Below are 27545 nucleotides of genomic sequence, written 5' to 3'. Positions count from 1 at the left end.
GCTTCGTTCATTTTGTTTCGTCAGACGGTGCGTCCGCAAAACAAAAGCCGGGTGTCCTCCAGCTGTCCCCCGCCACGATGCTGAGCTGTTGTCTTTTTTTTTTTTTTTTTGGTACAAGCTGTTCCAGCTTCCGCTCCGCCGGGCCTCATGACGGCCGCGAGGCGACAAGGCCCACTGTGGCTTCAAACTCGCCCTGGAAGTTACCGCACGCCACAGCGAGCTCCGGCGGCCTCGGGAAGTCGCCTCGATGCTCCGAAATCCTCCCGAGAGGGAGATCCTCATTCGTTAAACCGGGTTTTTCTTTCCTTAGAGGCTCAAATTGAGCAGCGATCACAGTGTTTTGGACCAGATATCCCACAACTCATCCCAAAATATCCATGTCAATTACATATATGTCTCCTTTTTACACGAGAAATCAGCAGACGGTCTAAAAGTATTGATATATCTAATTGTAAAAACGTGCCAAAATGGAAAAATATAAGTTTACATTCAAACCAGACAAAAAAAACATACTTTTTCTTCGAAAAATAATATAAATATAAATAAATAGATCCTGAAACCTGCATATTTATCCCTTTTGATCGCATAAATACTTAAATATTGAACATTTTCTTGTGTGATTAAATGAGATTTTGAGACTTTGAAGTACAAAAGAAAGGGAAATCCTTAATTTATACCATTAATAATCATCTAAATTAGATTTATTTAAAAGATACCGTCTGTCTTACTGTAACCAGTTACGACAGGCATGTCAAACAGAAGGCCCGTGGTCCAAAAGCGGCTCGCAAGAGGTGCCAATCCGGTCAAACCACTGAGCAAACGGCAAAGATTTCAAAACAAACATTTAGCAACAAAAGGTTTAATCAAAATTGTCTTCATGTTGAGACTGTAGTCATTTTTGATAGTAATTGTCCGTTATTGTGGAAAATACACCCTCCACCACAACAAATATCAAAGTATTGAACAGGTTGGTTTCTGCAGATCGAGCTCCTGTAAATACAGGAATGTTTTTAACACACACAGGAGTGCTTGGTGGCTTTACAGAGGTGGTGGAACCGGCAATCAACCTGCCAATCACAGACACACACACACACACACACACACACACACACACACACACACACACACACACACACACACACGTGTAGCTGTCATGTGGCAGAAGTGATTGGTTGGCGCCACTCTGCTGCCTCCATAACAAAACCTGAAAGGTGGATGTGATGAGCTTAGAAGTGTTGATAAAAAAGCTTTTAACTTATTTCTTTTCTAGTTTCACATTCATACCTTCGTATATTCTGACTCAGACAATGCACCAAGACCCCCCCCCGTTCTGTTTTTCCTCGCTCACGGATCCCCGAGGTGAGGAGGGGACATCCTGCCGTCTCTGCTGGCCTCTAATTGCTCCCTCCGGTCCTCTTCAGACCCAAACATCACGTCACCGCAAACTTTCTAACAGTCGGCGAGTGATTCACCGACGACTGAGCTTAACTTCCTGGGCGTTTACCGCCTCCGCCTTGGTGTTTGGAAGCAGGTAGAAGTGAGCGGAGCTGGTTTCGGGGCGTGAGCCGCACTGACACAGCTTACCGAGCACTTAAAGGCTCCACACTCCAGAAATAGAGCTAATAAAAGAAAGTTTTAACCCACAACAAAGCCTCTGATGAAGCTCTGCCCTGTCACACACACACACACACACACACACACACACACACACACACACACACACACACACACACACACACACACACACACACACACACACACACTTGAAACACATGAGAAACTCATTATAATTCTCAGTGGCTTTCTCAGTGTTATTTCAGAATCCACTAGGATATTCAATTATAGAAAGCAACACTGAGACTCGAGCTGAGATCCGCTGCCCGGGTCAGGGGGTAAAATCACCCATCATGCAACAGTTACAGGAGAAACTTTTTTGGACATGTTGGGCCCCGTTCACGCGACAAAGTTTTCTAGTTAAAGCGTAAAACTTCTGTTGCGTTTTGGGTGTTTGGTTTACGCAACGACGGTAAGCATTTCACAGTCAGTAACAGACAAACAAACAAAACAAAGAACTATATACATTCTACCATTGCCTTGCTGAGTTATTCTAGACAAAACTGAAAATATAGAAATACCTGTATAGTAAGTCATGAAAGCACCAATCACATGTACACAGAAGCAGAGTAATACCAAATAAAAATAAGAGTTTGGCAGACGTAAATCGCAAATTTCTTTGAAAAAGGCTCTCAAGGTGGAACTTTTTGGAAATGCTCCAACTCCGTCGTCGTGGAAACAGAGGGGGGGAAACAAATAATAGAACTTTCTGGAACGGCTCGGGCTCAGAGTCCGTGTACATCGTCCGTCCGTACGGATCTCCGTGTACTTCCATTGTTACGTGTGACGTATTTGTATGTCTGTTAGCAAGATTACTTGCATTGTTTCCAAACTTTTCTGAAAATAAAAAGCGGCGCGTTTTCACTTGAAACGTTGTCGTGTAAACGAGCCCTCACTGTTATTTTGCAACCGAAAGTCAGATTAAAATTGACTTTATATTCGGATTGTAGTAATTTTCCGTCGTAAATATAGACTTTCTCATCATGTGCGTAAAGAAAAACGTAAAAGTTTTAATTTAAAAGTTTTATTGTGGCGGTGTTCTTCCCACTGACGATGAAACGGGGACGACCTAAAATGTGTTTGCCATCTCATTTAAAGAGTTCCTGATACGTTTGAAAAGTTTCCTCCCCACAGTCCAAAAACACGGCGTCGAGGTTCATAAATATCCTGTACGTGTGGAGACGACTGTTTTTTTTTTTTTAAATTTCAGAACCTGATATCGGCTTGTTTGTATTCTGACACCTTTTGCCGTGGCGCCAAATATCCACAAACGTTTTGGACGCCACTTATAAATAGTGTTGTAAATAAACAGCGAAGGAGCTCCGCATGCCTCGCATGCCTCGCATGACGACTCTGCGCCTCCAGGGAGGGAAAGTAGGGCAGCAAGGGGGGAGCGGGCCGGGGTGGGGGGGTGGGGGTAGTCCCACCGCCGCCATTACATCACCATGTGCAGGAAGCAGGAGGCTCGTTTCCTCCTTCAGATCTAATTGCACCGGCGGGGCAGTGGACTCTGAATGAAACGGGAGAAGGGAGCTCCAGAAAGCCCGAGTGTCTTCCCTCCACCGTTCCCGAGTTATTCCCGCTCGCCCTCACCGGCCACAGCTGCACTTTTATCACTTTTTTTCTCCAATGAGGAACACGAACTACTTCCTCCCCTTTTCTTCCCGCCCTGTTCTGTTCCTCAAATGTTCCTGTGTGACCGAGGACAGAGGGGGGGGGGGGGGTGGGGGGGGGGGGGGGGGGGGGGACCTGCTCTGGGTTTTTGGGTTCATCCAGCCCCTGTGAGGAGAAGGAAGCAATTCAGTCATTTTAGATAGGAGTTTATCAGAAGACATATCGAGGTCGAGGGGTTTTACTGTGTATCGCCCGGTCGGAGTCACACAGTTCTTAAGTTACAAAGTATTCCACGAGGAGTGAGATCCTTTCTGAGAATATTTCAATCGTTTAGTATTTAGGTGGAGGATATCCATCATCTGATACCGCCACATGGAACAATACGATGTGGTGGTATAGCAGATTAATCTAGGTGGTGTAGTAGTGCCATAGTGGTAGTATAGTGGTGTAGTGGTGGTATAGTAGTGATGTAGTAGGTTTATAGTGGTAGTAATTTTGTGGGAGCATAGTGGCATAGTGATGTTATAGTTGTGGTATAGTGGTAGTATAATGTCAGTAAAGTGGTGGTGTAGCAGCATAGTGGTGGTGGTATAGCGATAGTATAGTAGTGGCATTGTAGTATAGTAATGATGTAGTAGTTTTATAGTAGTGGCATGGTGGTAATTTTGTGAGAGCATAGTGGCATAGTGATGTTATAGTTGTAGTATAGTGGTAAGTACAGAGGTGGTATAGTAGTATATTGGTGGTACAGTGGTAGCTTTGTGGTAGTATCGTGTTTGTATAGTGGTGGTAGTATAGTAGTGATGTAGTAGCTTTACAGTGGTGGTAGAGTGGTAATTTTGTGGTACTACAGTGGTGGTATAGTTGTGATATAGTGGTAGTACATTACCATATTGGTGGTATCGTTGTGGTCGTATACTGCTGGTGAAATCGTGGTGGTTTATTGCGTAGTGGTTGTATAGAGGTGGTGTAGTAGCATATTGGTGGTATAGTAGTATAGTGGTGGTGTAGTTGTGGTATTGTGATGATGGCATGTGTATAGCATAGTTGTTGTATAGTGATATTATATATGTAGTATAGTGATTGTACAGTGGTGGTATCACGGTGGTGGTGGTATAGTTGCAGTACAGTGGTGGTGTAACTATTATTAATTATTTTCTTAAACTAATACTTTTGCAATACTTCAAAAATATATTGATGTTTTTTCCAAATGTCTTTGTAACCGTGTCCCTCCTCACTCCGAGAGGACTCACGGTAAAACGGTTTTGCCTTCAGGCAAAGTGATTTTTCAAATTGTTGTTTTCTCCTCAACTCCCCAAATCGCCGACCACGTTTCCGCCACACCTCACGGCACGTGTCCCGCGCCGCCGTGTTCGGTGCGGCCCCGCACCTGTCGACTCGGAGGAGGAACGCGGTGTTCTGCGTTGCGCGGAAATATTCAAAACAATGCAAAGAATGCAAAATGAAAATAGATGCGTTCGGTCTGGGCGGGCAGATTTTCGGTGTGTGCGTGAGAATCCGTGCTCCATATGTCCAGACCCTTGCTGGAACACGCTGTACTTCCTAAAGCATAAAACTCCTCAGCTGGAGGGTGGGGTGGGGGGGTGGGTGGGGGGTCATTCTGCTGATCCGACCACACTGGCTTTGACCTACATATCACCTCGTCTCACTGTGTGTCCACTTCATTGTTCGTCTCACAGCATGCGTCTTCATTTTGCCATTATGATTCACAAAAAGGCAATAAATGTCTTTGTCTCGCTCGCCGCGTGTTTGTCTCGCTCTGGTATTCTATTCCCCCCACACACACACAAATATTTGCCTCATAGATATTTAGAAGCAGCACTACTGTTCTTCTTGTTTTTGTAAATAGAGGCAAACAAAACATAAATAGGTGCATTTAAAACACAATGAAAAACGGAAGGTGTAAGCAGCAGGGCTCTCTCACGCCGGCGCACGCTGGTGCATGGTGAGGCTTGGTGTTCGGCAGACTGTGAGACTATTGCTTTTAGGTGAAATTCTTTCCAGGTTTCTAGGTGGCGCTGTGGAGTCGTTTTGCCCCGCCCATGTCTGAAACCAAAGAAATATGTAAATATTGAGAGGGCTTGATTTTTTTTTTTTTGGCCAAATTTTGTGTTTTTAAACATGTATTTATGGCTGAAAGTCGAATTAAAAAAATATATATATATATATTTCAGAAAGTGACGACTGGTGATTGGAAGCGGGAATCAATTGAAACGATTAGTTAGCAGTTTTTTTTTTTTTAATTCCTTGGCTCTGCTGTGGGTGTTTTGTTTGGCCTTGGCTGGATTCAGACGCTCGCTGCAGCTTGTTTATCAGCTCCGCTCCACATGTGGAGGTCTGAAGCTGCAGCAGCAGCTCGTGTGCTCCATGCTGCAGGGACACCGACTGATGGACACGGTGCCTTTTTTAACGCCGTTCTCTGCCTCTGCTCTCCTCTTTCCTCGCTCTGTCGTTACTTTCTTCCTGCTGATGCGGGCTGCACGTGCCGCATGCAGCCGGCCTGAAAACGTGAGAGTCGAAGAAGAGCCAGGATTTAAAGAAACACCATCCGTCATCATGCAGCCGAGGTTATTCGTGTAAATGAACCGCTGGCGGTATAGCAGTATAATGGTGGTATAGCAGTATAATGGTGGTATAGCAGTAGCAGTATAATGGTGGTATAGCAGTATAATGGCGGTATAGCAGTATAATGGTGGTATAGCAGTATAATGGTGGTATAGCAGTATAATGGTGGTATAGCAGTATAATGGCGGTATAGCAGTATAATGGCGGTATAGCAGTATAATGGCGGTATAGCAGTATAATGGTGGTATAGCAGTATAATGGTGGTATAGCAGTATAATGGTGGTATAGCAACATAATGGTGGTATAGCAGTAGTAGAATTGTGGTGGTATAGCAGTGGAATCATCGTGGAATAGTGGTGGTATAGTAGTACACTGGTGGTCTAGTAATATACTGGCAGTACAGTAGTAGAATTGTGGTGGTATAGTAGTGAAATAGTGTTGGTATAGTAGTATACTGGTAGTATAGTAGTGGAATTGTGGCAGTACAGTAGTATATTGGTGGTATAATAGTCGAATAGTGTTGGTATAGTAGTATACTGGTAGTATAGTAGTGGAATTGTGGCAGTACAGTAGTATATTGGTGGTATAATAGTCGAATAGTGTTGGTATAGTAGTATACTGGTAGTATAGTAGTGGAATTGTGGCAGTACAGTAGTATATTGGTGGTATAATAGTCGAATAGTGTTGGTATAGTAGTATACTGGTAGTATAGTTGTGGAATAGTGGTGGTATAGTAGTATACTTTTAGTATAGTAGTGGGATAGTGATGGTATTGCAGTGTTATGGTGGAGGTATAGTGGTTGTATAGTAATAGTAGTACAGTGGTGTGTGGCTTTGGTATCATAGTGTGAAATGGCAGTGTAGTGGTGGTATAGCAATATAGTACTTTTAAGGTGGTGATATAGTGGTAGAACAGTAGTGGTATAGTAGTTTTATAGTGGTAGTATAGTAGCACTATAGTAGGTTCATAGTAGTGGTATAGTGGTGGTATAGTAGTAGCAGTAGTGTAATGGTGGTATTGTGTTTTTGTAGTACTGGTACAATGCTGGTATAGTGGTGGTATAGTAGTATAAAAAACACATGTTCTCACTATAGTAGTGAGAAAATGGTGGCATAGTAGTGGTATAAGGATAGTATAGTAGTTTTATAGTAGTGGTACTGTAGATTTAAGGTAGTATAGTATAGTATACAATATTTTTTAAAACACTTAAAAAAATATATATTTGTATACTTGTTTACTGAAATAAATCCACGGTCGACGGAGAAGCTGATTTCTGTTCCGGCCTGAGAAATAGGAAGTAAACAGGAAACCCTGCAGTGATAGAAGCTGACCTCCGACTCTGTTTATACTCGTGTACATTGTGTACCGGACCACAACGATGGTTTGATGACACACACACGCGCACACACACACACACACACACACACACACACACACACACACACACACACACACACACACACACACACACACACACACACACACACACACACACACACACACACACACACACACACACACACACACACAAACAGATGCACAGCAAATGAATTAGCGGCGGTTCAGCAATACGCTGACTGAGTGACCCAGATCCTCCGTTTGAAAATCCTGCTGATGTCAGAACAGAACTGCCGTCTTCTGGGAGACGACTTTGCTGCGTCAGATTATCCACAGACAGAGAAGTGGGATTGTGAGTTCCGGGCCGGACAGATGTGAGCTGTGATGCTACAATCCGACCCTCCTGTCCACTTGTCGACCGTCCTCTAGGCCAGATTAAGTTTAAAGCTCTTTGAGTGAACTGTGAGTGAGTTGGCACATTTTCGTTTCCGTGCGATTAAAACTTGTCCAGTGTGGTGAATCCTCCCTCCTCAGGTATTCGACGGCTTCATCACTGTGACGCAGCAAAAAAAACAGCTGGACAAGATCCAGGTTAAAATAGAGTGAAGTCCCGTTTAACGCAACTTTTCGAAAACGCACAATTCTGTCTCAGTGGAGATGGGGAGAACGCAACATGTTGAAAATGCTCTGACTCTCTCTCTCTGTGGAAACATGGAGAAGTCTACTTTTCAATAGTGATCCGGCTCCAAATTCGTCCGGGTGGAAATGGGGGAAGATGGGACTTTTTAAAAACGTGACTTTTCGAGAATGCGCCGACTCCATCTCCATGGAAACGGGGGAAAACGCAACTTGTTGAAAATGCTCTAGGCCTGTCTCAGTGGAAATGGGGGAAAAAGCAACTTTTAAAAACATTTCATCTCCATCACCATGAAAACTGGGGGAGAAAAACAAAACTTTTTGAAAAATACTTCAAATGGTTCTCTGCGTGCATGTGTGTGTGCTTTCATTACAAAAATCAACCAAACGCGCCTTTTCATAATCCTCTGGAAACAGATATCGTTTTCTAGATGTTGCCATGCAACCGTGAAACTTTTCTGAAATGAAGATCCCAAAAAAAACGAGGGGCTCGAACGTTGTCTTCCATCAAACTCGTCCAAAGTTGGCAGCCCACGAGGATTTGAGGATGAAAACTTATGAAGGTGCTGCGAGTGGAAGGCTGTAATCCCCCATAATCCCTCTCTCTCTCTCCCCTCCGGGGGGCCGCGCTCTCCCTGCCTGGTTTGTTTTGATATTTCAGGAGGCTGCTCAGCTGTTTGTGTGCGTGTGTGTGTGTGTGTGTGTGTGTGTGTGTGTGTGTGTGTTGGGGGGGACGTCACTGTGAAATGTGACTGTGGATAAGGGGGGGGATGAGGACAGGGGGTGGCTGAGGGTAAAAACACAAGTCCTCCTTAAAGTGTGACGATGAATAATTCAGCAGCACTTTATTTGGTTCAAGATATTCTGGAGGATAAAACTTGGTTTGTGAAAACATGAAACCTGAAGTCAAATAGTGGTTTGACTTAACCTAAACTAGAGCGATATGCCAATTTCCAAACATATTAGAGCTTTAAATATCCATCTGCTGCTTTCTCCAGAGCAGGAAAGTCAACGGTGTCAGATTGTGAGACTTGAAAACATTGTGTAGTTCATCATGAACTCCGGTTGGAGCAGAGACAGAGACAGAGACAGAGACACCAGAAGACAGGAGGACAGCAGCATGCAGTATATCTGTGTCAGTCTGTGTATAGCTTCCGTCTGATCGCGCGTGTACAGAACTATTTCTCATGGCCGTTCAATAGCTGTGTTTCAGAGAAGGTAGTCTTTTCCCCGTTTCCATGGAGACGGAGTCAGAGAGTTTTCAAAAAGTAGCGTTTTCCCCACGTTTCTACGGAGACGGAGTGGGAGCACTTTATCAGCGTGAACGGACATCGCGCTCAGAACGTCGCCATGTAAACGCAAAACTTTTCGAGTGTTTTCACGTTCAACGTTTTTTTTTTTAAATGTTGCGTTAGCCCCCGCTCTCAAAAACAGCGGCTCCGAGCACAGTTGTCATATAAACAGACGCTCAAAACACGACTAAAGTTTTCCATTTTCACTTGGAAAAAGTCGCGCAAACGGGGCGCACGTCAACAGGAAGTGAAGCGGTGATTTTCATCCATCCGAAGCTCCAAACTGGTGTTTACAGGTTTGTGTGTTTTTTTTTTTGCTCTGTGTGGACAAACATGAAGTCTGGGCTAATCCCCTCGCGCCGTCGAGTCCCATGGGGCCCGCGGGAGGTGGAGGCCTACTTATTGACAGTCTGGACGTTCAGGGTTTAACCAGCAGCACAGAGGGAGGTCGTCCCGCGGGGGTGTAAAGAGGATTTCTCCGGTTAAATAGTCTGTGAAACTCGAAACAAACAAAAAAAAAAGAAAACTAACAAAGGTATCGCTGAAATTGTCACACGGCGGAACGCAAGTGGCATCTCAATCTGCATCCCGCCGGCGGCTCAAACGGGAGGTTTAATCTGCGCGTGATCCCTCCGAGGACATCCTGTCCCCGGCGGCGGCCGGTTGGCTTGAGGAAAACACCTTTTGTCAATGAAGTGGGATTTACGAAAGTGCCATCTGGACACGAGAGCGGCGTCTGAGCCGCAAGCCTGCCGGGTCAGAGTCGTCTGGGATCAGACTGAGAAGGACGGGTCGGCGTCCTCTGGGGACAAAGATCTGAGGACACCCGACCCGGGGCTACGATTACCCGTCCACACTGATCCATCTGAAGGTCAAGACGGTCTGGAGCTCAGCCAGCGAGGCTGTTAAGGACAAACACGGAGGCAGACCGTCTCAAATTGTTGTTGAACTCTGGTCCTCCAGCTTCACTTGACGTTTCCAAAACCGGTGCATAAGTGTAAATAGTGACTTAGAGCAGTTTGCGTTGATTTCAGGAGGTAAAACTCTGACTCTCTGCTCCGTGGAAGCCAGAAGACGCCGCTAAAAATACCCGACCGGCTGAGCGCAGGTTAAAAATACACCGTTGGCTGTATTATTCGTGTATTATGACGCTTCGGCTTTGATCGCCACCACCAGCACGGCTATTAATAACAATGAAGGCACATTTTTTTGGGACACTCGTGCGCGCCAACGTGACGTGGCACTGAAGATTTACCTTGACAGAGAAGTTAAGGATAATTTTGCTGAGGTAGATTATATTAAATGTGCAAATTTAGTGACTGTGTGTTTAGTGTTACATCCGTGAGATTAAAAAGAAAAATAACCTAAACGAAAGTGTTTTAATGTGATGAAAACGTCCAAAGCAATCCAATTTAAATGAAACCTGGTGCAAAATACAGTGAATATTTTTATTTTTTTTTTAAACAAATCCTGATCAAACCTGAAAAATGCAGATTGGTTCTTTGAGTATAAATAACCATTTTTTCCCCGTTGAAATACACTCATTAAATCTCTATTATGAGAAGGTACAACTGCATTTAAAAGCACTGATCCGTTTTAAAACAGAGTTTTAATTCACATATCTCAACGTCAAACTGTTCTTTTGGCGCCTCGCATGACGTCAGCCCATGTTCCTGCGCGCTCCCGCTCCATGCAGCGTGCAGGTCCACGTGACACGCGCAGTGTGCGGGGACCACCGAACAAGACACGTGCCCAGGCTTGCCACATGCGCTGAAGACGTCACACTCATTTCGAAAAACAAAACAAAAAAAAATAAAAACTGCTTCCAGCAGCGTTTTTAACTTCATTTCAATCAAAATAAAAACAAAAGTCACTTTTTTTTTTTTTTTTTTTCCTTTTGCTTTTTTGTTGGAACTTTTATTTGAGGTGCAACTGTCTAGTGCAATTGTAACGTCACATTTGTGATGGGCTTGAGGAACATGCACAAAAACATCAACAAACTTTCGGCATTTTCCCTTTTTCTTTCTTTTTTTCTTCCTTTGCCAAGAGTCTTATTATCGTGTTCGGCGCTCCAGTTGCACATCGAGCGATTCAAAACACCGGGCTGTACAAAAAGACAAAATTAAAAACCAAAACGAAAAACAGTCACGTACTTAAAAAAAAAAAACCAAACAAACAAAACAAAAGAAAAGAAAACAGAAGCACGAGTCCCCACATGGTTGAGCGATCCGGAGAGTCGACGTCCAGCACGAGGCCGAGAGGACGGACGTTTAAGCGTTAAAAACATCCCTCTTCTGTTCCCACCCTGAGTACTGACATCACAGGTAGTTGGAAACCTGGCGGAAACCATAGATAGATATACTCGCGCGGCTAGAAAACAAAACAGAACGAGAGCGCATATATGTATCTATGGTCAGGAACCAGGCACTTGGCAGAGTTCATGTGGAGATTTCTCGTCTGTACAGAGTTCATTACTTTAGAAACAGTCTTTATCTTTATTTAGATTCCACCAATAACAACATGGAAAAAGGGTGGGGGGTTGGGGGTGGGATTGGGGGGGGGGGACACCGAGTTAAAAAACAACAAACAAATAAAAAAAATAAAACACGGTGAAGGGTGGAGGTGGGGGAGACGATGGCACACGGAGGGAGGGAGGGAGCCGATTGGCCCGAGCTGCTCTGGAAGGACGGGCCACTTCCTGTCGGCTCACCTCGTCGTCAAGATTGTCTGAAGCAGGTAAGAAAAGTCGGAGATCGAGTCGACGCACTGACACACACACACACACACACACACACACGGTGCAACTCCCCAAGTCTTTTGAGTTTAAATAAAATGTGCAACAGAAAGAAGTTGTTTTCCGTCCTCTGGTTGAAGTGTGTGCGTTCCTCCAAAATGGTGGCATAGTCGGTGTGGGTGCTAGAGTCCGTTCACAGTATGGCGACGTTCCCTCCTCTTCCTCCTCCTCCTCATCTTCTGTCGGCCATCGCCCCGGTCCCTCATCCTCGCGGCGCTCCTTCGCTGGGTTACGCCGACGGGCCGGAGCTCTGTGTGGAGGGCAGGGCCTGCGTGGCGCCGGTCGGGACCGCGGGCTGGGCACTTCCGGTGGGCGAGCCGCCGGTCTGGACTTGAGCCTGGAACTGGGCCATCTGCTCGGGGCTGGCCAGGGTCTTCAGCAGGTTGTTCTCCTGCTCCAGCTGCGTGTTGCGCTCGTTCAGCTCCTTGATCTGCTCCTTGAGGACCTCCACCTCCTCGCGCACGGCGTACATCAGGTGGCTCTTCACCAGGTCCTGAGGACGGAGGGGGAGGGAGGGGGGGAGGGAGGGAGGGAGAGGGTTAGAGCATTGGGCACAACCCACCGCCATCGTCTCCAGAGACGTCGTCCATCCGTACCAAAGTCCACATTGCTCTTTAGTCACAGCTGATCTGGTTTGTTTTTCTATACTTCTTTGCTTTGTCATAATAAAACGAGTCTTGCAGGAAGTAAACTGAGAATCGGAGGAACTTTCTGGCCAAATTTCCACAATTTTCGGACGAGTTGGCCGACTGACGGTGCGTCAACAGAAATTTAGAGATGGTGCCAACTCCGTGAGCTGCAACATCAGAGTCCTATCTAGACAATAGAATAGAAATAGTTTCATTCTTTAAACCAATGGCGGTGGGAGGAGTTTGAGGTTCAGTCTTGCTTAAAGGCACTTCGACGTGCAAACGGATAGGGGATCGAACCGGGAACTCTACCAACCGAGCCACTTTGGTTTGTACTTTTTATAACACGTAAAAGCAGAAAATTTTAAATTAAATAAAAAACAACAACCATGCAAACGATGCAAGTTAAAAGCGTTCTTTTTGAGAAGATGCTCCCCTAAAGCGTCTTTACACAACGCTCCCAGCCCGCTGGAGGATTTGCTTCAATATTCTGAGCATCCCTCCTCTGGACCCGCCCCTCCTCCTTCCTCCCTCCTCCTCCTCCTCCCCATCCCGATACAGCAGCGAGGGAACAAAATGTTCCTGCACCGTGGTGGGAGGAGCCAGCGGCCGCCAGAGTTATTTATACTGCGCGGAGGGGCGGCTGCTGCTTGCCTAGCAACACTGTGGAGGTACGGGGTGAGGGGTGGGGGGGGGGGGGGGGGGGTGATGGGGGGTGAGGATATGCATGAGCTGGAGAAGGAGGAGAGGGGAGCGTGTGAACCTCGGCCTGGAAGGTCATCAGTCGTGACGGAACAGGAAGCACCGGCAGGTGCACACATCCACAAAACTCATCCATTCATTCATTCTGCTAAACTGCAGGTAAACAAGACAACCCGTCCCAAGAATAAAACAACATCACCGTCTAATCCCGGATTGTGCAGCGAAAACTGGATGGGGCAGTGGAAGAGGGGCGGCTGGTGGAGCTGAGGTTACATAACATGTTGAGCATCGGAGCGGCCTATTTACAAACACACACGGAAACCTACCATTGCTTGCTCGATCTTGTTGTCTATGGCCACCACACTTGCACCAGAAGAGCTGGAGGAGAGAAAGAGAGAGAGAGAGATGTGCGTTAATAACTACATGGAGGATTTCTGATGCAACATTGCGGATGAATCCCAGTGTGTGTGTGTGTGTGTGTGTGTGTGTGTGTGTGTGTGTGTGTGTGTGTGTGTGTGTGAGACATGACTTTCCGCGAGATGGAGAAAAGGAGGTGAACGTGTCTCCTAATGTCAGTGATTGTGACCAAAAGTCAGTTCCTTCACCCTGACGGGAGGAAATAAAACACATCCATGCGGGTGGAGAAGGGGGGGGGGGGGGGGGGGGTGGAGGAGGAGGAGGAGGGGGCAGATTTTTTTTACCTATTGTCAACCCGGACTGATGCACTCTCCTTCCCGAGCACAGAGGACAGAAACGAGATCGAGAAATTCCTCAGTTGACAAACGCCAAGGTCCATCGCCACCGTGTAACACTGGGAATTCATGCTAGCCCGGCCATTAAAACCCTCCAGCGCGGTTCGCGGGCGGCGCGGCCAGGATGTCCAGCGGTACAAAAGTAGAAAAACTGCGCATTATTGTCGCGTCGGGACGGCGGGTCTGCTCTCCGGTGCCACCGCGCCGCACGCAGCCGGGACGGAGCGACACAAAGACTGAAGCGGCGGGCTGCAGCGCCGCGCAGCTCGGCGAGCTCCGGGGAGGGCTCTGGCGGAAGAGCAGCCTCCTGATTGGCCGAGAGCCGCGCCTCATTAACATAATACTAAGAGATGGCAGCGCGGATTGGACGAAGCGGCTCATTAACATATTACAAGAGCAAACATGCGCGGATTGGCCGAGGCGGGCCATTACCATAATACATACATAAGTCCGCGCGGATTGGATAAACGGCTGCTCATTAACATAATATATTCAGAACTGCTCTTCATCTACCTGCTGCACTGTAAAACGCTGCATTTATATAATTAAACCACACAAAATCCAACTGTTATACACAATTAAGTGTGTTTCACACCCTCTCATTTGAAGTTAACCAACTTTAATTAAATAAAAAACTTAAAATCAGTAAAACACAAGCTGTTCAGTGAAACAACGTCAAAGTCTACCACACTGAGAAGAATGACTGACTCCATTTCATGGAACCCGAGTGCTCCTTATCAAGTGCCCGGGTGTGACCCTGAGGTAAAAGTGGGTGAAAGTTGACCTCCGCACGGCCCCGATGTCAAAGAGGGGCGAATACGACACTGGGAGAGGCAGAAGAAGATCGGCTTTGTGGTCCTTCTCTGTTTGACTGAGTGAAAAGGAAACTATCTGTTCCTTACACGGCAACAGGACCACCCTCTTTTCTCCAGTAATGATGTTGCACATGAAACTGTTGTGTGTTTGAAGACATTGAAGGATAATACAAAAAGTATTATGTACAAAATGGCAGCATGAAACGTTATTATTGTAGAAAGGTTAACACAATGGAAACATGAAACGGTATGAGGAGAAGAGAATAGCCAGCAAACAATCAGTCTATTTGAATGACAAGGCAAAAAAAAAAGTCCCAAATTCATTCCAACGTTGGTAATTATTTTTTCCGAGGTAATGATTATCACAATCAAAACTTTTAAAAGGCTTGAGAAGTTTGAGCTTTTATATGTCAAGTGTAGAAAACCATTAACATTTGTAATGACACCGTGTATTGTGTTATGTATAAAGAATCTGAAGCTTTCGCGAGACAAAAGTCAAAATTTACGAGGCTCGCTTCTCAGACATTTGATTGGTTGTGAGGAGGCGGGGCTTCATTCGCACTGTTGTTCTTATGTAACCAGTTCCGCATTCCCCGACCAACCGCATAAAAACTTTTCTTTCATTATTTAATCATAAAATAATCGACATGTAGGTGGACGTGTTAACTTTGCATCGGTGCCTTTAGAAGTACTTCTCGTTTAATGACATTTACTGGTGACATTTTCATGGCTTCTGCTGGGCGACGTGCTCTAAGCATCTTAGCAGTGTCGTATCGTCTCCGACTGAGAAGGACTTCGACATGTGGCCTGTGTGTCAACATGGGAATTACTTTGGACGTCAGAGACGGTCACCTGCTAATATCTGAGTGTCTTCACTTCCTCCGTCTTGGACTGTGCCGTCGACGCACTTTGAAGGGACAAGGGTGTTTTTAGAGAACTGGAAAAATAATGTTTGGAAGGACTTCTGCTTTCTGTTGAAATGTATGGGAGTTCATGTTGGAGCGACTCGCATTGAGCTTATTGGGTTTTGGGGGAGACTGAAGTATCTTTGTGGTCTTTTGAGGAACTGGAACGTGAAACGCCTGAGCGTTGAGATCGGAGGGGAGACATTAAAAGTGAATCCATCAATCACGCTCTGATGGCCTCGCACAGCCGAGCTGAGCTGCGCCGGGCACGCATGTGCAAGGTGAGAACACTCTGTCCTCGAATGCAGGAGAAGCCCTTCAGGGCTGCGGAGCGGCAGTATCAACATGCTGAGGTGGGCCGAGAGGAGCGCCGCTTCCTCATCTCCAGGCCCGGCTACGTTTCACCAACCACGACATAGAACAGCCCACGATAAGACAGAAACATCACGACAAAGCCCCCAGGCTGCTGCGATGAAACCAATACCCCCACCCCACCACCGCCGCCGACCCCCCTGACAAACGTGACAACACCACAGCCATCATCGTTACCTCTTCAGATGCTTCTCCAGCTCCCAGAAGAGCAGCTTTAGGGCCATAGCGTCCGAGCCCCGTGCTGCCCCTTCCCCGGCCAGCCCCTTCTCTCTCATTGAGGCTCTCGGGCTAAAAACCACAACAATCCAACACCACCCCCCCTCCCCAAACAAACCCCGCTACCACCAACCCCACCACCGCAACTCCTCGTCCTCCTGACCTACGCCCTTTGGCCCCGACCCCCTCGCTCCACTCAGCGGTCGGAGCTGTACATTGGGGGGGCGGGGGGTCTGACCAACAATAGAGACCAGGATGGAGCTGTGGAGGACGGGAGTGTGGGTGCATGCCACGGGAGCGCGCCTCAGTGTGTTAAATCCTCCCGATTGCCCTCACGCTAAGCCCGGATCACGTACAGACCGGGAAATGATTGGACGCGTGGAGTGGAGACGCAGGAGAGTCCGCCTCCTCCTCCTCCTCCTCTTATGTAAACTGTCAGCAGAGATTAGGGCGATGCGCCCAATCAGATGAGCTACTTTTGACCACACACCCCATCGGCACGCTCATCCGTGGCTCCAAGCCACTCCCTTTGCTTTGGCACCGTGCGTCATGCTCGTTTCCTGCAACAACCCGTCTGTTATGATCGTAAAGAACGGAACCGGAGATTTGATGGAACTATGGGTGAACGTAAAGATCTAAATAAAAACCCGAGCATCCCCCGACCCGTGTCCACCTTCAAGTTATCTCCAGGAGAACGGATAAATTGTAGCAGACATGCCTTTAGCCGTCCTGTCAGTCTACATCAGTGGTCACAGCGTGGGCGCAAACCTCACGTGGACCTCCACGCTACAGAGCAACACCGAGGCGCGTCCACACTCCGATGCCCGATAGGACACACGAACACCTGATGTAAAGATGCTCGGCTAACAAAACCGACAATGGTAAAGGAGACGAGGGGAAAGGGAACAAAGAGGAGCCGCAAGATGGCACACGCTAGTGTGGACGACAAAATGGCGGCGGGGTGCGCTCCCAGACTTTGTTGGTGGGATTGTGCCGAATGCACGCAGAGACATTATTAACCTCATTACATGGAGGTCACGTCTTCTTTTCTTCCCCCTTACTGTACGTGTCACAAATCCCCAAAACAGAATCAGTGGGTGACGCTCACGTCCGTCCCGAGACTTATTCCGCGAGATTCAAACAACCGTCATCGACCAATTATGTCATATTTATACACTTTACATGGTGAAATCTTCAAAACATCTCTATCTGTACATGATGTCCTTGCAGGACTTGGGGTGGGGTGGTGGTGGTGGTGGTGGGGGGGGGGGTCAAAGTGCGCATGCTCCTTGCAAACAAAGGGCTTCAAACTGGATGTAGAGACGGTTTGTGGCGGACCAGGCTCAGCCAATGACGGTGGACGTGGACATGGTGACATCACAGATGCGATGCTTTCATTCATTATATATCCACGTTCATCCCCGAGCCGGTACAAAAGGCTGACCCACATATTACCTTCAGCTGTATGTAGAGAACAACAAATAACACACACACAACTGCGACACCGACAGCTGGCACTTTCAAGGCAAGTTCAGATCTTCGTCATTGGCTGATCTGCCGCGTTCACGTTCCCGCAAACGGTCAAACTGAATTTGTGAGCCGATAAGCTTTGAGCAGTGGCCAAACTGTGGATAAAAGTGGACGGCTGCGCTGGTTTTAACTCCATCCACAGTCGTGACAGCATCTTTATCAGAAAGACCTCCGTGCAAGACGATCCAAGCAGGAGGACGTCTCCGCCGCACCCTGAGAAGATTACATAAGGGGGGAGGAGGGGGGGTGCGGTCGCAGCTGATGGGAACTCACACATGCTGTTAACGCCGTTAAAAATATCAAGTTTTATAGGGGAATTGAAAGTGAACGGATTGTTTTCAGGTGGGAGCTACAGAACTGTGGGGAGCAAATTTTGAAGCGGGTCTGATGGTGGTTTTAAAGGTGGTTTGGAGGAAGTCCGAGGGTGGTCTGCAGGAGCTCTGAGAGGTTTATAGATTCTCCAAGAGGTCTGTGCAGGGTGTGTATGTCGTCTGTAGAAGGTCTGTAGGAGGTTCAACGTAGTCTTTAGGCCAGAAGGTGGTCTGTAGGAATGGTTGATACAGTCTGTAAATCCAGACACAAAGAGACAAACAACAAGATAAAAGCTGCAACGAGCAGAAAATTGTCCCGATTTCGGAGAAAACTGAAAAATCAATCCCGCAGTGTATTTTCTGGAAAGATGAGGCCTCTCTTGGTCTCGCTTAAAGCACCCGGCTGAGTGGAAGTAACGATTTTATTGTGTGGTATTGAGAGAAAGCTGGAGCTACGGTGTGGGTGTGTGTGTGTGTGTGTGTGTGTGTGTGTGTGTGTGTGTGTGTGTGTGTGTGTGTGTGTGTGTGTGGTCCAAAAACAGATGCAATTCTGGCAGATCTACACACACTGAACACATGAGGTGACTGAATCCAGTCATCTCCAGACAAACCGAAGCAGGTCCGACACTTTTTAAACGATTCCTCACACAGCATCTCTTCGCATGCTGCCCGCCCTCCTCTCGCATCACTTCTCCTCGAGCTGGGAGGCATGAGCATGTGTGTGTGTGTGTGTGTGTGTTGGTGCAGACTGGCAGAATCCGGTTTGGGAGGCTTTGTAACACTGGGCCTTTATAAACCGCCAAGCAAAGGCTCTGTCACTTCATTTTATTTTCAAACAAAGTTTGAGGAATCATTCCTGATCTGGCAACAAGGATGAATCGATAACCTCTGTGAGCGTAATCCCCTTTAGAGCCAACACCTCAAAGCCCAAACCGGTCTCATGGCGTCACGTACCTCCAGGGCTGAAGCTCGCCGGAGCGTAAGTGAATCCGCCACGCACGCAACGCCTTACATAACCAGCCTCCGACCCATATGGGCCATGAAAGAGCGCGGGGAGACAAAGCTCCGGCATGTTGGCTGCAGACGAGATGGTCGATTGGGTGAACGCCTCGACTCACATGGGAATCCTTCAGGCAGCTCAATCCGAAGGGCGACACAAACAAATCTGGTCATTAAACACCAGGACGAGCCACAATTTGGCCCCAAAAAACCAACGTTTAAAGTGAGAAATCTTCAGCCAATATGAACAGGGGTGTCAAACATGAGGACCGTGGGCCGGTTATGGCCCACGGGCCTCAGAGGCTCAGATTCGGCCAAGTCAAGCAAATTGTAAAGATTTTTCAACAAATTTCTTGAGAGAAGCGGAAAGAACACAACACTGAGACCCGAGCGGAGGCAGCGGTGGAATCCAGCCGACTCGTTGGTAGCAAACGAGCCTCAACGCCAGTCAGTGTGTAAAAACAGCCGAGATGTTTCACTGTATTTTCCACTAGAAGGTTTCATTAAAATTGGCTTCATGTTGAGATTGGAGGCTTTTCCTGTCGTAATTGTTTGGTTTCTGTGAGAATATCGACATTTCCATCACCCGAGTAAATAAAAAGCTCAAAGTTTACATTTAAAGGTTATTATGTCACTGTTATCGGATTAAACTGTGCTTTATGTGGCGCCTGAACTAAAATGTGGCAGATTTTCTTTGCTGCGGTGCGGAGTACACCTGATGAAATGGTCTATATTCTCACAAAACCAAACAATTACGACACAAAATGACTCAAATCTCAATAAAAACCCAATTTTAATAATGCAAAATACAGTCAAATGTCCAAAGTACTTCTGTGGCTGTTGCATTATGGGTGTTTTTACACCCTGACAGCACGACTTTACAGCTAGTTTGATAGAACGCGTTGCACAACTCCACACAGACGACATCGGCCGCCGCCGCCACGTGGAGCCGCTTTGCTTTGACGTCGGCTCCCGGGATCTCCACCACGGAGGGCGAGAAACTTTGCTGGAGGCTCCCAGCGGCACGCAGGCTTCACGTGGCGACGCGGCGGCCTGTAAACGGCGGGGATCGCCGTGGCCCGGACACTAAAAACAATCACGGCTCGACCCTACGCTGAATTCGGACTGTTTTCTCTCGCCTTACTGGGAAGCGTCAGCTTCAGGAAGGGTAAATGTTTTGATTGAACGAGCAGTCCAGAGGTCGAGTTTCTGCGGGGGAGAGGCAGGGATGTTGCTTCACAAAGGACAGAAGGGGCCGCGCCGTGGCGTAGTGGTTTAGAGTACTGCAATCACCTGACGTCGGTTACCTGGATTACCGCCGATTTCTCTGAGGCGTGTCGGAACAGGAAGACATCGAAAGCATGCCGCTCACACACACACACACACCAATAACAGCAGCAGAGCGGTTTCACCTCGGAGTTTTATGGCGCCAACGCTGACGCGGCTTCAAGTGTCACCACGTGACACACGAGGGAAATTTCTCACAAGACCTCACAATTGTCGCGGCCGTCTGCGGTAACCGTTTGGTTTTTTTGTGAAAATATAGGCGTCATGTATACTCTCCTACAAAGAAAAACTTTCAATTTAAAAGGTTATCATGGTAATTATTCAGACTTCACTTGTTCCAGTAAGACAGATTCACTCTTTTAAATGAAAGAGAACGAAGCTGGTGTCCAATTACAAACACAAAATGCTTCGCGTGTCCGCCATTCTTCAGAAGTGTGTTGAAAAATGTTTTGGTCTTTCTGGAGACGATAATCGGCAGAAAATGTGCAAAAATCTAAAAGGTTGAAGGAATCAAACATGGCAGGCGTGTGACCAGAACAAATCGTTTCAAACCAAAAACCACCTCCTCTTCCGTAGCTCATGTTTTATTCCCCCCCCCCATTATTTCCTGAAGGGGGAAATAAAAAGGTGTGGGGCTTTAATTAAACACTCGCAGGTTCACACATACACACGTCCTGACAGTTGAAGACATGAATGCATGTTCCAGGCGTATATGACGAGCATGCACAAGGAGGGAAAACGTGACACGAGTCCACTCGGCGAGACGAGGACTGAATCCCACCCCCCCCAGCCAGGAGATCTAGACCCACACCTTCAGACACTCTTCGTTTCTCCTTCATTTATTGCGTGCAGGAGAGGACGTTCCCCCTTTTTTAGGTCAGTGATTTTCTGGAAGCACATCACTGTTATATAAACCAGTTTCTGCAGAGGGAGGGAGGGATTGTGAGCTCACGCTGCCACCTTGTGGCCAATCAGCTGCATTAGACTGACAATCGACCTTCATGATCAAAAAGGACTTCTTTTTTTTATTTATTTACTGATTTTCCACCAAATCAAACGGACCTGGAGCCGCAAAACACGTTTAACCTTTAAAAACACAAAGTTTCAATCACAGTTTAGATTGTTAAACATTTTCAGCTGGTTTCGTACCTGATTTTAACAGTTTCTTCCTTTTAGTTTTAGCATTTTTCTGACAATTTTGACATTTTAGAAGAGAATAGTAATACTTTATTTATCCCAAAGGGAAATTCCTTCAAGTATTGCTCCACAGAGAACAAGTAGAAAGTTGAATATCAACAAAGACAGGATAAACATTAAATAAGTAACTCTGATGATAAATAACAAAACACAGCAAAACACTATTTACAAGGAGATATTGAGTCTTATGGCCACATGAAAGAAGGACATTTTAGGGTTAGGGTTAAAACCTTAGTCTTTTTTTTTTTTTTATCCAAATAAGATCAAATGTAGACTTCGGTATAATTTAGTGAAAGCTTTAGAGAGCCTAAAAGGACCACATGTGGCTCCACGAGCAGCAGGTTAAACATCCCTGATCCAGAATGTCAAAGATAATTGACAGAACACATCCAACTCGCCTCAGGTGCGATTTATCGGTTTTGACAGTCAGGAGACACCACCCAGTGGCAAATTCAACGCTCTCAATCCCATTATATAACATCTACACATCCATAAGACAACACTGAGATGCAGATCTTTCGCACAATGTCAGTAAGACGTGACTTAAATCACTTGCAGACGGGCAAAAATGCATTTTTATCTGAAGAAAAACCAGGTTGTAAATGAGATTCTGCTTTAGATTTAAACATTTAAACAACATGCGCCACTGTGCGGTTCCAGCCCGACAAGGATAAAACAGGGCAACACGTGGCTCTATAACTAAAGACAGTAAAAATTAAAACTTCAAAGTAACCTTGCTCAGTTGATGTTTCTGTACACGGGGTGTGTTCACATGCCTTTGAACCCTTCACCGTGAGCTGTATAAACTCAACACTCATACCTGCTGCCTCTCCTGGGATCCCTAAAGGACGTTCCTGTAACACCCACATTCCCCGTGATATTAATCATCTGCGCCGTCGTCGGCCTCGTAAAGCTTTCAAACGGGACAAATAGGCGTGTCGATCGTAAATCACCTGTCAAAGCCGGTAGAACTGCAAGCAGAGGCTGACGGGCGGCTTATTATCGATAGAGGTGGAGGAGTGAGTCACACACTCACTGTGAGCACCAACAGGCCAGAGACCAGGCCCGGTTTGGACGACAACGCTTCCAAGTGAAAAAGCATCGTTTTTACGCTTTTTGCTTTGGAAAAGTTTCACATTTACATGGCAACGTTTTGCAAACGGTGTCCCGTTTCCAGGGAAACGGCAGAAACGCTGAAAATGATGTAGGAGTTGGTGCATTTTTGAAAAGTTGCATTCTCACTCTTGACGAAGATCTCAACTTTTACGGCTCCAAGGAGAGAATTCAGGAATACTCCCATAAAAAAAAATCAACATGTAAAGCGAATTCTTTCTGATATTTAAGAGACAATTGCGGTTTTTATCCTGTACAGAACTAAAGAAACTGAGCGGTGTTGCACGTCAAGCACAGAGAAGGATTTTAGTCGTGATGAATGGCTCTGAAACCTTTAACTCAGACATCGGAGGGATCAGGATCTCTGACAGTAGAAGAGACTTTGTGATCTGAGTCAGATCCTTTTATCTCATTTAATCTTGGTTATTGGAACTGATACGAACTGCGTGGCCATTTTTGGGTGAGGTGCTCTCCGTGTTGTCAATACAACCAGGTTTAAAGGGCGCGCTATCGTAACACCTATTTTGCTCACCGCGGCTCCAAATAGTGGTCGACTTTGCTTTACGGCTTCCTGTGTGCCGAGTCATGGTTCTTACCGAGCCGCCGCTGTTGACGGAAAAGGGGGCAAGTGTATTGATGTGACACAGACGGCAGGTGCGCGGTCTGCTGGGAAGTTGGACGTATGAAGGTCAGGACTGTTGTCCCTTCGATGTGAAGCCGCGCTGGCGCTCATCCAGGAGTCAAACTACACTGAAATTCAGCCGCGGGGGAAGCGGGAGGACACGCCGAGTAACACCAATGGCTCAAGACGGGAAGCCTGATCGAGCATTGATATGAAAACTGCCGAGTCCTCGCTGACTGAAGTGAAAGTGTACAGAAATGGTTTAACTTGCATTGGTTAATACCGGGGATGCACCAATACCACTTTTTCTTTTTTTTTTTTAAAGGGCCAGTACAAGTACTAACTTTTAGTTCCTTAACAGTAAGAGTACTAACTTTAAGCTAATTGTCGATACAAAGAACAGATAGGAGTACTTATTAAATGTAAAAACAAAACAAAACAAAAATTCATACACAAACGATATGCGTCGCTCACGAACCCCCTCTGCATCGACGACCTTCAACACTCTTACTTCCAGGGAACGGTACAGAGTACTCTGTGTACTGGTATTGCATCCCTAGTTAATACAAGGTGTGAATGTACAATTTAAGGTGCAATGTGTACTATTCTTTGATTTAAAAAAAATTGTCAAACTTCACATAATGAGCAACATGAGACAAAACAACAACCCTGACATCAGTGTAAAGACAATAAAGATGTTTGGGTGGTACATCTACCCACCGTCGACAGCTTTTCCTCATTATTTCAGCCTGTTTATCATCACACTGATCACCACTCACAGAGTATTCAATCGGAGAACAATATTGAGAGACAAGTGTCTGGAGACAGAAACACTGTGTCCGATCGCGGCACGACAGAGGCGAATTCATGAGGAGCTTGTGTGTGGAAGGCATGCAGAGGGGTGACATACACTGCTGACAAAAGCCTTCACACCGAGTACAGTCCCGCTCTGTCCGAATATCACTCGGATTACACCAACATCTCAGACGCAGCTGCAAATACAGCAACTGTGTGCTCCTCGGCAACCTGCTGGGATGAAATAGAAAAAAGAAAATCCCCCAAAATGGTGAATTCAATTAGCGGTGAAAGAAAACTACGATATCTGAGGACACGTTGTGGGTTTCAATATCTGGGTGAAGCTTAACAGTAGCCGGTTGACCTCCCTCCAAACCCTGCAGGCAATGTTGTTGTACTCACAACACGCACCTCTTGCTTCACTGGGACGTGGCTGCTACGACGAAACTGCCCCGTTTCTCTTGGGTCTATCACGTTTTTGCCACATGTAACCTTTACACCAGTAGCGGTGAAGTTCTTGGAAACAGAAAGCAGCGCAGTTCCCGTGAGGGCAGCGCAAATCAACAGATCCTGTGTCTAATAAAAGACTAAACCCAAGGAGAGGGGGGACGGGGGTGCGGTGACACAGAGGTGGACGGGTGATGGTGGTGGTGATGGTGGGGGGTCTGCTGAGTCATAGTCTCTGTCGGTGACTCAGCTCTGCTGCGATGGCAGCCGATCGTATGTGACATCAGCAATGAGAGACTTGTGTGACGACTGATAAGTCAACTGTGCCCCGATTACACACTCCGCTAACTGCAGGGCGACACCGCCAACCTCGGAAGCCATCAGAGAAACAGGACACTGGAAATAGTCCACAGGTTTAGGCCCGGTTCACACAACAATGTTTTCAAGTGAAAATGCAAAACATTCGTAGCGTTATCGGGGTCCATAGACATCACAACGCTGCATTTCCCTTCAAATGTTGCCGTGTAAACGGGGCCTTACAGGAGCTTGAAGTTAAAAGTGCCACGCTCACCTGTCCTCGTCTCCTTCAGCGTGCTGGCTCCTCAGGCCTGCAGCAGCGGCCACCATGAAGGCGCTGGCCTCCACCGACATCCCCATGTGGGCAAGCGATCCCACGGTGCCGCCGGCCTCCGCGGCCCCGTCTCTGGCCAAGACGGCCCCTCCGAGCCGGGGCAGGCTGAGCAGGCCTTGATGCTGCAGCAGGAGCTTCTGGGCGTCCTCCAGCTGCGAGGATGTCCTGATAGCGCTGGCGGGGCCTCGGGGGAAGGTGGCCCCCGGAGTGAGGAGCGGCTGGAGGTCGGCTTGAAGTGCGGTCAGGGGCATGTAGGGCGTCCCCTGGATGGGCATGTTGCCGGCGGAGGCCAAGTGATGCTGGGGTTGAGTCTGTGGCGGCCCCACGTTGAACGCTGGCTGGGCAGGTGGGGCGACCAGCTGCTGAGCAGCCATTAGCCCCGGTACCGGTGACATTCCTGCAGTGACGTGCGGCGGTGGAGGTTGTACTTGCGTCTGAAAGGGAGCCGTTGGCTGGATGAAGTCGGGCTGTCTGACCCCGGCGTGGAGCTGAGGGGCGGCGTACGCCCCCTGCGGTGGAGCCTGATGGGGATCCACAGCATAGGGCAACTGCTGAGGTATTACTGAGGGAGGCTGGCTGACGCCGACCTGCTGTGTTACTTGTGGCGGGACAGAGATCGGAACCACTGGTTTTTGTACATGAGCCCCTCCTCCGACGTCCTGCGGAGAAACGTACGCCATGGGGGCGGCCTGTGGTGGACTCTGCATGGCCTGTGGACTGGTGAAGTCCTGCGTCGGCGGCTGGTAGGGCTGCAGAGTGTGAGGTGGCTGCACAGCAGGGACGCCCGGACTAATCCCTGCATTACTCGCATCAGTCTCTGTAGTCACCTCTACACCTTTCGGCACGTCAGACGTAGCTGGGTGGGGAATCTCCTTCTCGTAATACTCCGTGCACGTCCACCTCCCCTTGCGGAAAGGCTCGGAGTTAGTATCTAGTTTGACAACCCTAAAACGAGAGCCAGTAGCTGTTTGAGTGTGCTGGTTTTGAGTGTTGGGGGAAGCAGCAGCAGCAGACGGGCCTGTTCCTCCTCCCGCAGAGACTACATGCGCCGTCACATTAGTGATGTCAAAACCTGCAGCCCCTGAAGGGAGGACTGCAGCAGCAGGGACAGAAATGTTCACATGTGGATCAGCGGCCGTCCCGCTAACAACGGGGCCTAATTGATGGCTCGCTGCCCCGCTAGGTTTAGTGTTATCCAACACGGGTGGCCTCTGGGTCTGTCCCGGCCCAGGTTTTGAAACTATAGCAGGGCTGGAGGAAGCCAGGGGGGCGACGGGAAGTGTTGGCAGAGCTGGTTCATCAGCGTGATGGTGGTGGGTCTGGGGATAATAGTGTTGATGCATCGTCCCGTTAACCAGAGACGTGTGGTGCTGAGAGATGGAATGAGGCTGCAGGGGCTCGTTGGGCGACACCAGTCCGGGCGTGTCGACTCCGTGGAGGCTGTTCAGGGTCTCATCTGAGGAGCTCCTCTCAGGGACGCCGGTGTCCGTGGCCCGAGACACGGACACGTCCAGCATGTCGGAGGACGACAGGTCTTCAGTGTGGGACTCGTCCATGTCGTCGTAGCTCTCCGTGTCGTCCGCCAGACTGTTGTTGCCGCTCACATTGATTTGGGCCGAGGTGACGCTGGTGATCTGGAAGCCGCTCTTCTTCTTCACCTGGGCTGCAGCGGCTTGGGGCTGGTGGTGGGGTCCAGGAGACGAGGTCCCTGGAGACGAGGTCCCTGGAGATGAGGTCCCAGCCTGGCCCTGGTGGTCTTCAGCATTGCTGCTGCCTCTCCTGAAGTGATAGGCAGCTTTCCTGCTCCCGGACCCGGGAGGATCTCCAGAAAAGTCCTGGTGGTGCATCTTTGACTGTAAAAGGAGCTTGAGGAGGCCAAGAAGGGGCAAAGCTTCAGTTTCTCCCGGCTAACACTCAGGCTAGCTGGGTCATGAGTGACGAGTCATGTGATTTCTGTCCTTTAAAATCCGGATAAACCTTCTGCAGGTAGTCCGAGAGTATAGAATAGAATTCCTCTTCTTATTGATCCAAGCTGATGAAACCAGAACACTGTTTTTCAAGAAGAAAATAGGAAAACACAAATATAGTTAACCCCCGTTAGCATTAAACGGACTCGTGTTTTGGATTAACTGGTTTCCCTGGTGACCGACTTCCTTTAGCGGCCCTTATTTGTTACTGCTCGTAAAAGCAGGTTTGAAACCCGACGGAAATCTGTAGCTATCCTGGCGGACGCCGTTTGATCAGGTTTACAATATAGTTTCGAAGTGTCGTAGAAATCGCGAGTCTCTTTATGACACCCGGCTGTTAGTGGCCGCTACAACGGCCGCTGAAGGAAGTCAGTCACCAG

At 47.7% G+C, this 27545-nt stretch overlaps 1 protein-coding gene across 3 annotated transcripts in view; it reads right to left on the bottom strand.

The window, feature by feature from the left end:
- Nucleotides 1-10542: 10542 nt before the first annotated feature.
- The window catches only part of LOC308127721 (TSC22 domain family protein 1), a 17417-nt gene continuing 414 nt past the window's right edge, over nucleotides 10543-27545 (bottom strand). Inside the window, exons 2-4 of one of the 3 annotated variants that reach the window (XM_080492982.1) lie at nucleotides 25139-27247; nucleotides 13533-13584; nucleotides 10543-12368 (exon numbers count right to left, since the gene is read on the bottom strand). In XM_080492982.1, the coding sequence (XP_080349108.1) occupies nucleotides 12105-12368; nucleotides 13533-13584; nucleotides 25139-27045 (2223 nt within the window). In that variant the 5' untranslated portion in view covers nucleotides 27046-27247 and the 3' untranslated portion in view covers nucleotides 10543-12104. Of the gene's footprint in view, nucleotides 12369-13532; nucleotides 13585-13907; nucleotides 14227-16227; nucleotides 16623-25138; nucleotides 27248-27545 lie in introns of those variants that run through there. The other 2 variants (XM_080492984.1, XM_080492983.1) reach the window with 2 other exon arrangements.

Source organism: Lipophrys pholis (assembly GCF_963383615.2).
Source record: "Lipophrys pholis genome assembly, chromosome: 23".
NCBI lineage: Eukaryota > Metazoa > Chordata > Actinopteri > Blenniiformes > Blenniidae > Lipophrys > Lipophrys pholis.
This window is presented reverse-complemented; position numbering and strand designations above follow the sequence as displayed.